The 12,518-nt window shown below is 42.8% G+C and overlaps 1 protein-coding gene across 2 annotated transcripts in view; it reads right to left on the reverse strand.

The window, feature by feature from the left end:
* Window positions 1–12,518, reverse strand: part of TTYH3 (tweety family member 3) — an 80,144-nt gene that overhangs the window by 36,443 nt on the left and 31,183 nt on the right. For both annotated transcript variants that reach the window (XM_062588110.1, XM_062588111.1), the window contains exon 2: window positions 1,900–2,069. In XM_062588110.1, coding sequence (XP_062444094.1) covers window positions 1,900–2,069 — 170 coding nt within the window. The remainder of the gene's footprint in view (window positions 1–1,899; window positions 2,070–12,518) is intronic.

Below are 12,518 nucleotides of genomic sequence, written 5' to 3' on the forward strand. Positions count from 1 at the left end.
TGCTTTAGACACATATGCAGCTTAACAATAGCTACCAGGAGCCTGTAGCAGCAGCACAGCTATAAATAGCATCAGTTAGAGCTTCTGTAAGGAAGGGTTAGGACCACAGCACTTTCAATGGATTGGAATGAATGTAGCTGAAGCTCCTGAAATCACTAACAATAAAGGTGACTGAGGCTGAGATTTCTTCTATGCAAGTTATTCTCTATTTTGCCTTTCCACTCCAGGCACTTATCTGTGGCCAGCAAGGCACATAGGAGCTCTCTGCAAAGAAGGCTCTGTTTGCCAATACATGAGCTCTCGTCCTTACCACTAAGCCCTGCCTCTACAGGCAAAGCCATTCCCAGCTTTCTAAACTCACAACACAGTAATGTCTGCTCTGCTGTACTGGTTCTAGCACCTCAGGGCTTTCCTACTCTTTTAAGTATGTGACTCAACAAAGCAAATATGAGAAGGCATTAACAGCACAATCTAATCCTCGAACAACTAAGCCTGGCCTTCAAGGAATATGTTCTCCTCCAAAAAGGACACATTCCAATTCCACCACCTATTGGTAGATAAAAAGAAGTAGCGAGCCATGAGACACTACAAAATGCACTAGTCTTTTCCGTATCTCCTTTCTGGACAATGAGGCTGCTCAAGCTCATCCTCATCCCTACACATCCTAGTTAGCACAATTCTCAGGTTTCTAATCATACTGTTCACTGCGGATTCACTAAGTCAAATCTCACTCAGTCTGTTAAAAAAAAAATCAAATTAAACATGAGCTAATTCCCTTAAAGGAGTTGTGCACAAATGGCAGTCACTTTCTTTTCTTTTAATAACTGTTCCCCAAAAAATTTATCAAAACAGAAGCAGAAAGAAAGGTGATACATGCTACCTTGATGCTGCATAACTGCATATTTCTGGTCAAAATCAACATGCTTGTTTGCTTTCAGACATGACACCCCAGGCTAGGGCATGGTTGTCCTAGTTGCCAACTCCAAGCATCAGTGATTCTTATTCAAGAAAGGCAAAGCTCAATCTCAAGACATACATCTTTATTTACGTTAGTTCATGGATCTCAGAGTACTAATTTTGCCCAAGTCAAAACAAACTAAGCTCAAGGCTCTTTTCAGAAGTCTGCAAACATTTTCCTGCTTTCACTGGTGCTACTGCTATCTTTCAGAGAAATGTGATCCTTGTCTGCATTGACCAAAAAACCCAGAGCAACACAGACATAAAACCTAAAATCTCTTCATTTAACTTCTCTTGCTCATGTTCTCTACTAATCACTTAACATTTTGTGCTATTCAGCAACGCTTCTTTTCATCTCACCTCCAAGAGTTCCTGCTGTTCAGTGATAACATAAAACATTGCTGACACTAGCAGCATTACTAGCAACCCTTGGAGACAGCACATTAGTACAGATAATGAAACAGAGGAGCATCCTACATTGACTGCAAGCTCCAAAAGTCCATTTTCAGTCAAATATGAACACTTCGCAATCAAAAGAAAAAAAAAAAACAAAAATCTGTGCCCTTCTTCATAATCCATACATTCATTCATTTTGGATGCTAGATTCTAACAAATCCCATCTAGACCTGCTAAATATTTGAACTGTATCCATCTTAGCTAAGTGATGAGCTCCCAAAGACTCAGAGACCTTGGTTAACCACTTGCACGAAGAGCAGGACATCACCAACTCCTTTTCATATTGCTCGAACCACTAGGTAGTTCAGTATGTTACAGAAAGGAAGAAGATATATTACAGATATGTAAAATACACATATAGTGAGCAGAAGGAGGATTACTGCCAACATTTACTAGCTACAAACACAGCATACCAACTACAAAATATATGCACAGGATACACCACCCCGAGCAACAGGCAAGATCCCTTTCATGCAGCAACCTCACCTGCAGACGAGGGTGGCGATGATCACACACCAGGCTGTACAGCAGCAGTCAGCATTTAAATGCTCTTCGCTCTTCCGATGGCGGCAGCACAACCAAAACGAGTAGAACAAGAGGAAGAGAAGGTCCAGAGCAAGGCAGGAAAGAGCAATGCCACCCAACAGCAACAGGGCCTGGGGAAGACAAAAAACACCGTTGTCACATTTAACCACACTGTGTCCATAGCAGAGGCTGTTACTCAGGACCCCAAATGCTTGAGGACTTGGCAATAAGCTTCCCTCTCTCCCCCTCCCTATCCCCGCTCCACAAAACCAGCTTCTGTGCCTAAACTGTAAATAGCTGAGCCATTTTGTCTACCCAAGTCTGCAAACAGCCTAAATGAATCAGGGAGGGTTTCCCCTTTACCAGAGGTCAGCAGATTTAGAAAAAAAAAAAAAGAGGAAAAGAGAAAAAAAAAAACAAAAAAAGTTCAGCCAGCTGCCTCTATCTGTGCAGTTCTTTAATCTGCATGAATAAATATGCAGGCTTATTCATTAGAAATCCAAGTGCATGAGTGGGTTTGAAAGGGGGTGGAATTTATTATACATGTGTGAGATTGATTTTTAAAAAATCCCCATGCAAAGCTTCTATTCTAGGTAGGCCTAGAATAACTGGTAAATCCCTCATATACCATCCATATATATAGATAGAGTAAAACTAACAGCAAATGCTACAGACATCCTGGTTTGAAGTGGTCACAAGTTTAGTTATCTTATTACATCTATTTCTATTCAGACATTCCCTAGGAGGACAGGGAAGCAATAAGTGTTTAAGCACATTCCAGTTCCATTTAACTCCATTCCAATTTCTTTTCGCTGAGAAAACCCTGGCCAAAAACCAAAAAAGTAAACCAATTTCATTTCCACACACACACATACACATAAGCAGCTAAAATCAAATCCAGTCACTCCTTCCCATGTGAAAAAAAAAATAATAATCTATTCATCAACTTTTTGGGGCAAAGGCTGGCTAGTGGTGATGAATGAATGAAAACTTACTAAAAATGGCTTAGATATCTGGAAAGGGCCTAGATCAACTCTTGCTGTCTCAATATTGCAATTGCAAACAGATCTGTATCAGCAAAAGGTAAAATAAAGGTTTGGGGTGCCCCCCTCTCTCTCTCATTCTCTCTGTTCTTTTTTTTTTTTTTTTTTAATTCAGTATCTCTTCTCCTCCCCATGCAGAAATTCCTTAAGGAGCACTTACACACTTTCTCCTCAACTAAACAACCTCCTGGTCCAAGGACTGAAACAAAGAATGCTGCAGTTAAAATACGGCAAGACCTTGGCGTAGGCTGTGAACGTTTCTCGCGGGACCTGGCAGTAACTTCCTCCTCGCAGGCTCTTCTCCTCTTCTCCCCCTCTCCCAGCCAAGCTGCTCCATAGGTATTTCCAGCCGCGTTAGCATCCTGGCAAGCTCCACTACGAGCCACACAACGCTGCAACACACTTTCCAGCCAAGCAAACATCAGCTTTTACCCACCGTAGTGCCCATCAAGCACACGTAATGAGATGCACGCCGGTTAAAGCCATCTGCGGCAGAACAGCTATTCCGCATGGTAGCAAGCCGACCTTGCGGCCTTAGGAGACCTACTCAAAGCTCACCAAGGACCTGGAGGATGGAGGGAGGCTTGCAGGTATGACTTTTTCAGATTAAACAGCACAAACTCCACGTTGTAGGAATGGAGCACTTTGATTTTTAAGAGAAAAAAGTGGGAGTGGGAGGGAAAAAGCACTATGCCCCTTTCCCGTGATTACGCCAGATGGTGAGTGCACTGTTTGAGTTCCCGAGCAGAAAGAGGCCTTCGAGAGGGAAGCTGCATTCAGAGACCAAACTCTCCCACTTCTGAAGGCCTGCCATGTACAAGCACTCCATACTAATATAACTAACACACTCTGCATACAAGGCTCCCTGGGGAGATTCTTTATTTTTTAAACACTTCAGCCTGCTGTAATACAAAGCTTTCCTACACTGCTTGCCTGCACTTCTTTCTTCGCACCCGCAACCTTCCTGTACTTGCTAAAAGGCATTACCTTGGGAAAGAAGCCGCCAGCTGAAAAGAGCCTCCCATCCACTCTTTATCAGTGTAAAATCCACACTGCAGATGCAGAGGAACAGCCCCCATAAAAAAAGAAAAGAATAAGATAAAGACAGAAAAAAAATACCTGCCATGCACCAGACAACCGAAGGGACACTTAAATTTATGCCTTAATTTAAGAATTTAGCCAAAAGGACTTGGCTACCAATACACTAAGATCTGTGTTTCATTTTCCAGAGAATATTTGTTTCCCATTAATGGATACGTGCCATGACAACAAGTGAAATCACCCAGCAGAGCAGATACTAATCTTTCTGACTGATGACTCAGTTTAGGACCCAGAGACTGGCTGGCAGTGAAAGCCCAGTTGGAACCGAAGATACGCCTGTGCCTGCTTGTCAGGATTAAATGACAGTATTTAAAAAAGGAGGTTGAGGCTGGATAAAATCCTCAGACATTTCATCCTGCAACACTAAATCCGGGACTCGGTTATCCAAGGCCACGCTATCCCAAGTGAATGTAAAACTACGCACTGGGCCTTTTGCCACAGAAGAGCATCAATTCATCTTCTAACATTTGCTGAACTATCAGAACCTTTACAGCAAATGATGCATGAACTATACTTACAGGAAAATGGAGACAACTTGGAGGAGCAACATTTTACCACTGTGCTAACACTAATGGTAGAAGTGGAGACAGAGCAGTCCCTGAAAATGAGCGTCAATCCAAGTGGTATCAGCCAGACTGGCAGGAGATGAAGCTACAGTGCTAAGAAGCACTTTCAAAATAAAAGTTAACTACAGTACATAGAGAAGTACGTGTGTAGCACTGCTAGCTTGGAAAGGCACCACGACACCTGAAAATACTCCGTCTGCCTCGCGCGGGGACTGGGCTTGGCAGCCTGCTGCGGCATTAACAGCCCTTCCCAGCTCCAGTACGGTTGCCAGGATTCCCAGTACCTTCCCTCCCAATGGGGATAAGCAGCAAAGCAAGAAGCAGCAAAAGGAGGTACCATGAGCAAAAGGAACAAGGGACGTGGCAAAAACAACCCCCCAACAAAAATATCCAGGGGCTGGTTAGTGCTGATCAGGCATTCCCAGGAGCTCTCACGTGGTGTTAGGGCACTGATACTATATCTGAGAACATATATGCAGGTCAGCCTCCAGTACAGCATCCCTCTTAGTCTCTGAGATAGATCATCTATTACTAAGGTGCCTTACATTACTGTGGACTGACTTAATCGACACACAGCCTTGTCTACAGGATGAAAAATCTCCATACCAAACAGTCGGTTTCAGCCCTTTCAGAGTTCTGATTCCCATGCACGATCCATGTCGTTAGTTACCTCAATATAATTCTGATCACCATGCTCCTAGAAGGCTAATTGTAGCTACCGAAGCTGCAACTGAAGTTAGAATCCACAAATAAACCCATCTCATTCTCCCCCATTAGGAAGCGCCACCTCAAAAGAAACCATCCTTGCAATTGCGAACAGTCCTGAAGGGGAAAAGTGGTCTGCATAATGATGTGAGAAAAGGGATACAGAAGACACATTTGAATAAGTTTCCTTATGAGGGAAAACCTAAAAAAAAATAAATCCAGCGTTGTACTGCAGGAGGGTAGTGTTGGACTGCGCTCATGTGCAGTGAGTGAGGTTTCACGTCATGTTAAGTGCTCTTTGCTCCCACCTGATGGTACAAAGGAGCGCTGGCTTGGGACTCATCCTAATCACACCACCACCTCCTCTCTGCCATGAAGTTCACCCAGCACTAGAAGTCCTGGCAGGCAGGACAGGTTTAGAAAGATAACCTTGAATACACACGAACTCAGAACGATCCATGTGTTTATTAGCTCCAAGTTTTGCCAGCCTCAAGCTATCAGACTTCCAATTATCACACTTCTTGGACCTTAACTGTACTCACAGCAGCATGACATAGTGAGCAGCTATTCGCACAGAACAGCTGACAGCTATTTCTGAATAACATGGCTATTTTAGTACTAGTCAGAAAGTCCACTAAAACCTCTTGAAGAAACTCAGGAGCAAAGCTGAAGGCCTTCAGGTGGTTCCTTAAAAGCAAAACTTCATGCTTTTCATCTTCCATTAATAATTTAAAAATTATTTTAACGTAAACTCAGCAGTTTCAGCCCACAGGACAAAATATAAAAATCTAATAGCTCTAGCTTTTGAGCATCTGAACACCACAGCTGGCTTAATCATTGCCAGATTATGAACTATTTACTGTTTTACCTTAAAGTTAGCTTTTGCCAAAAGAAAGCTTTCCACTCAATCTGCAACAAATGTTCCTTCTGGATTTCCATGCAGTGACTTGAGAACGTGCTAATAAAACAGAGAGAAGAGGTTAAAGGAGTGTGGGAAGAGAAAAACGTTCACCCAGAAGAACAAATGAAGCAAACTGGGCTGCTGCCAGAGGACCTCTCGTATCTATTTATTCCACGAAGGACTGAAGTCTTCTTAGCAAGAAAAGCGACTGCTGTGGGATAAAGTCATGCCTAAACTACTTTCTACACCTTTTATTGCAGTCTGGAACATATAAGTAGCTCATGGACGCATAGATTGCTAGTAATTACATCCTATCAAATGGATTCCTTTCTAAGGCTGGCAACAGCAAAACACTCTGACCCTCAGCAACTCGTTCTGAACGTGCTGTGCACTCAGAGCCTCCATTTTTCTATCACCCTTCCAGTGAAAAGTGCCACACATCGGCGAACAGTCTCATTAGCGTACGTCAGGGTATTTAAGCCTCTCAGGATGTCATTCATCCCACAGCCGCTACCGACGGAAGCAGACCTTGGTAGGGAATGAAGTCAACTACGTATTGGCAAATCTAAATCGAGAGTGGAGAGAGGGGGAAAAAAGGGGGGGAGGGGAAGGAAAGGATGTGGAAACCACTGCCTGACCTCAGCACTAAACCATCCACATCTCCTCTGCCTGGGGGACAGGCCTTCCCAGGCCAATTACAGTATTCACCACAGCAGAGAAGTGCAGCTGAGCAGGAAACATGTTGTGGAAGAGCCTTTTCCCACGGTACCAAGATGTATTCTCTTTTGTTAAGGATCCCTCAGCAGCAAGGAAGAGCACCATGGAAACAGCGTACAGGTTCCACGGTCTCATCTGCTTATACCCGCATCTCCCAGAGCAAGCACGCTGTAAGGAAGTGCAAGAGACTGCAGATATATGCATTAAGAGCAAGTCCACATTGGACCAGTGATATAGGCCAACACTTTTTTTCTAGTTTCTTTGGGCTATTGACAGTGTTTCTGGAAAATGAAAATGCCAAGGATTGTGTCATTATTTTTATATCACCTAAAGGCAATACAGCAGATATAGGAATAAAACAGTTGAAACATCTCCTAACATGACGAGATTGCTCAAATCTGTTTAACCAGGCTGGTTACGTAAACAGTCTAGCTTCTGCAATACTGGGAAGACGCTATCTGCACAGGAAGGGGCGCTCCTAAGTTGGCTGACATGACAGCTGTGAACTAAGGCTACGTTAATTACAAACGGGTGTTCACACAGGGGTATAACATAGTTTAACTAGAATGGCTTTAACTCAGTGTAGTTTAATTCACTTTAGCACATTTCAAGTGGTTTGATCTGCTTTGAATTTATTCCTTCCGCTGGTTCAGATTAATTTCTCAAGTACTCTTGTGCAGGCAATACGTGACAGTAAGACTAGGTTGATTAAAAATTTATCATTTCCTCTGTACTAACACTCTGATCCCTCATTTCATAAAAGCTTTCAACATAGTCTTCATATTTGATCCAATTCACAGAAGCCACTAGTGCAGAGACCAAGACAACACATCTTGCTGATGTTTCATTTGTTGCAATAACCAATAAATAACAGAATCATCCCCAGAGTCCTGTCAAGAGTCGTGCCTGAATATATACTGCATTTAAGTCTACGCTCCTCAACTTCCACAGGTTACAGCAGGGCAGGTGCTAGCATTCATTACAGCATCTCATCTCACAAACCAAACTAAAGAGTTTGAAAGCATCTAGCACAAAGGATTTGCCTAACAATTGTGCTGGATTTTTTTTCTGCCCACAAATGCAGATCTAAGCCATGCTAATCAGCAGTGAACACTAGAGTCCTATTGGGTTAAAGTCAAATAAAAATCCATTTATTCCCTCAGCTGTTACCAACTCGGCAATCTCCATCTTACACAGCAAGGAAATATTCCCAGAGGTAAGGGGGTCCTCTAAATTGAATGTTCTTATCCCTAGTTTCTCCATAATGCTGGCTGAAAGCCTCTATGCACTACAGTGATGAAAAGAATGAGACACACTCACCAAATTCAGTTTCCACTGACAGGTCCCCACAGACTAAATCTTTATTAAATGAGGCTTAGCTCAGAACTGGCAGCTTGTCAAATGAGCATTCTCGCTGAAAAGGCGGATTTCCTTTCTGGGGATTCTGCAAATTCCCTTCCAGGGCTTTAAAAAAAATGGATGCATCACTGTTCATGCAGGTCTTTGCCCAAAATCCCAGACCTGCAAAACGTGCATGGAATCCTCGCTGGGAATAGGCCTTCAGCTTTAGGAGTTTACTCCTTCCTCATATTCCCAGTTGGAAAATGTTAACTGGATGTTAACTTCGTTTTAAAGAAAAGAATGAATTAAATATTTGGAATATTAAAGGGAAGGACACTGAAAGGATAACTGAAAGAGTTCAGTGGGTCTTCTGCACTTCTTGCATCCACGCTCAGCCTGCCCACTGCATTCGTGACAGATCTGCACAATTTCACCAGACATTCCTTTCCCACAGCAGATTAGCTCACGCATTCCTCCCCAACACTAGTTCCTCCACTTGAGGTCTTTAAAGCAGCAGCTTTATTCCCTTGCTTAGAAAGCTGTATCATCCATTAAAGTCTTAAACCCCAATCTCCTCACAAGGTAATTTTCCAGCAAACTGGATAATGGAAAGAAACCGTGCGCTATAACGGAAGTACGAATTTAATGCTCCTACAACTCGGGGATAAGCAAGCACTGCCTGCTTTACCTGGCTCGAGCCCAAGCACTGTATAAACTCCCCTGCCAGGACTATTCCACATGTGCCGCTCTGCCGCGGGAGCTCGGCCCGGCTCGGCTCCTGCTGGCCTGGAACTCCCCGAAGGCGAGACGCAGCCTTGCCAAGTTGCCTGTTGCATGCAGATAGGCGCAGGGGAAGCTTGCACAGCTGAGCACGTGACCGAGGCAGTACTGGTGCATAAAAGAAAAAAAACAAAAAAGGGGGGGGGGGGAAGGGGAGAAAAAAGGGGGCAGGAAATGCTTGGGCCTGAAGCCCAGTGACTTAATCTAATTTCCCTCCTTCTTCCCTCCCCCTTCTAGTAAGTGGGCTCTCGGGGACAATGCACTTCAGTGAGAGAAAATCCTCCCCCTTGTTTGTGCCTGTCCTTGCTCACTAGCAAGCAAAGGGCTGGGACATCACATTTTTACCTATCTATGCTGACCAGACCACGCACAGTCTTCTTCCCAGACTTCAGCTGTAAGGAGCCTGTGCCTTAACAGCTTAACAGCTCCTTTCAGCTGTTCCTTTTTTTTTTCCCCCTTCTTCTGTTTTTAAGATATGGTTTGAAACTCAAGTATTCATACTGCACCTGTGAGTTTCAAGAGCTCTGTGCAAAGGTCAGATGATCACATGCACCTCTCCACAACTCTCCTGTTGTTCCTCTGCAGGACCTAAAGCCTGCCCTTTCCAGGACTGCATAAGGAATGGCACGTGCCAGCCCTTGTGAAGAATAAAACATGACATTTAGGATCACAGCAGCATTACTTGGCCTACTTCACCATCTCCTCTTGAAACAACTACCCAAATCAGAAGAGATTAAGCACTATGGAGTTTGGACACATTGAACTCAACCCTCAGCTCTGGCTTCCAGAGCTGCAATATTCCATTGGGGGGCAACCATCAATCTTTCTCGAGCAGAGCTTTCACATACCATTTTGATTTGGAAAAGAATACACAAAGCACTGGGGGAGAAGGGAAAGGAGGGAAGAAGAGAGGAAATGAGCACAGCCATCCTTAGGTTGAATGGAAAACAAAACAAACTTTTCCCAGTTGTGGAAACTTAGCCCAAATGGAACATCAACCCATCAACAGGGATGCCAGTGTTTCCATAAGAGCAACAACCGTAGATAACGTGATTCCGCTTGCTTCTGTTATTATTTCACATTATTTCAAACTTGCTGGACACTGCATACACTATTTGAAGAGTTTCACTGGATAGAGAGGACTTTTTTCCAAACTTTTTAATAGCGTATGTATTCAATTGCGTACGAAGCACACACAGATGTGCGGCACGAGCATTCTTCAAAACAGGCCTCTCCTTTGGCATCTTCTCTGCACATCTTGTGAGTTGTGGACATATCAAAAACAGCTGAAAGGAAACCAGTTTGAATATGTCCACGTGACAAAAAAAATCCACACCGAGTTTCCACAGTTTCCACATGAAAGGAGTTCATTTTAACAGAAGAGAAATTTTTAACAACCTTGGACGCTTGGATGAAAATGATTCTGGAAAGTTAGGACAGGCCTGCTCTTAACATTTTTCCACTATGAGGCTCTATAAAGCATCCCATTCCTTTAACAGTATCACTGTAACCTTCCACCACCAAATAATTTGGTAGGCTTGTAACCAGAATTTGGTGTGGCATGCTGATTGGGCACCAAGAGGTAAGGAAACTCGCTCAGTGTGAGAAGTGTTTCAACAGAACTAACAGAAAGTCAACCACCTTACCTCTCTCCCCAAACACTGGGTGTTAAGTAATTTATTTCAGTGTATACTCAGACCACATACACCTATTTTTAAGGAGATTTTTCAGGTGGAACTATTGTTTATTACAAGACTCAACTGATTTGTAAAGATGACTTTTTTAAGATAAAGAATCATACCTGAAAACAAGGTATTAGTAATATTTGCTATCAGAAGGATTACCAAAAAAATACAAAAAAAAAAAACCCCAAAAATGCACCATAGGATCACAGAAAGTAGGATAACCCAAGAGATAAATATATCTTTAAAACAAATTTAGCAAATGTGATTAGTGCTGGCCCAGTGGGATTGTGTGCTTGAATTATTTGCAAAACAAAGTCTTGCCCAGAAAATTCTGAATGACAGCATTTCTGCAGAGACCATTTTAATCCCATTTAAGTCTTCGTTTTTTTGCCATACATCCTCTGCTGTATACTGTAAACGCAGCATAACATTTGCTGCATTGAAACATAAAAGTGATGCAATATAATTTGAGACATTCCAAATTAGAATGGAAACTCCAATATCAAATTGCTACTAATATCGACTTGAAAAGCAACTTAACATGCCTACTAACATGTATACAGCTTATTTCATACCATTAGCATCACAAAGAGGTCTTCCCCTAAACAGCAGCTGTTACGAAAATGATTAAGCCACAAGTTGAAGCATTTTCTAGTATAACTAAGAAGCTCTATACTTTGGCATTTGGGGGCACCTGAATTAAAAGAAAAAAAAAATCTAATTGGGGGGAAAAGGGATATTCTCCTGGCAAAGACAACAAATCTAACTCAAGTGACTTCATAAAATGCTTTTATTAGCATTGAACAGACAAGAAAGTTGCTCTAGTTGGGCTTCAGAGTTTATGCTTCAGTGACATGAATAGGCTAAATGAAAGCCACTCAGGTATCTTCAACATGGAGATCCAAGTCCGGTTTGCGCTCAACCTGCAACCCTGAAGCCAATCAGCAAAACTGAAAGCGAGAAGTGGAACAAAAACAAAAGAAAATGGGGTACTGCATTTGCACTGATATTTGCCCCATTCAGCTTTACAAGCATCTGTCTACACCTAAAGCGGGCCAAACGGCTCTTTACAGTGCAAAAGCTTAATGCAGTTCAGAATAGGAAAAGTCTGTCACAGGGTGAGAGGAACAGCACTTGTGATTGCATTACCAAATTGCACTGGTATAGTTACCCTGATGGCTGACCTCAGCAAAGGGATAAAGAGCAAAATCAAAGGCAGACAAGCCCTAGATCTTTAAAAACACACAGCCCATTGTGCTACCTCTAGCTGTCCCTTTGATATCTTCCTTAAAGTATTTTCTATTTAAAGTCAGCTTTAATGCAGTATCTCTGGCATGCAGAGGGGCTGCAAAGAACTGGAGCAGGGCAATATCCCATTGGGACAGCTATTTTCTCCTACAAGTTGGGAAAAGAGGAACACAGACCTCTGACCTATCTATTGACTGTGGAACTGAACTGACCTCCTTGCATAAACAATGTGAACATGCCATTTAGCCACAGCCTATTGACTACAAACAAGTGCAGCGCTCCTATTCTTGCCATATATTCACTCCAAACTTCCTCTTTGAAGACTACTACAATTGGGGTAGGAAAGGAGGAAATCTATTCCTTCAACCTAAGCAGCCATGCATTTCCCTCCCCCCCAAAAAAAACCTCACTCACATGCAGGAAACATTTCCAATCTGAGTCTTCCTTGCTTTTGTTTTTGGGGGTTTGAGGGTTTAATTTGTGAGTGTATTTC

This window comes from Rhea pennata, chromosome 15 (genome assembly GCF_028389875.1).
Source record: "Rhea pennata isolate bPtePen1 chromosome 15, bPtePen1.pri, whole genome shotgun sequence".
Lineage (NCBI taxonomy): Eukaryota > Metazoa > Chordata > Aves > Rheiformes > Rheidae > Rhea > Rhea pennata.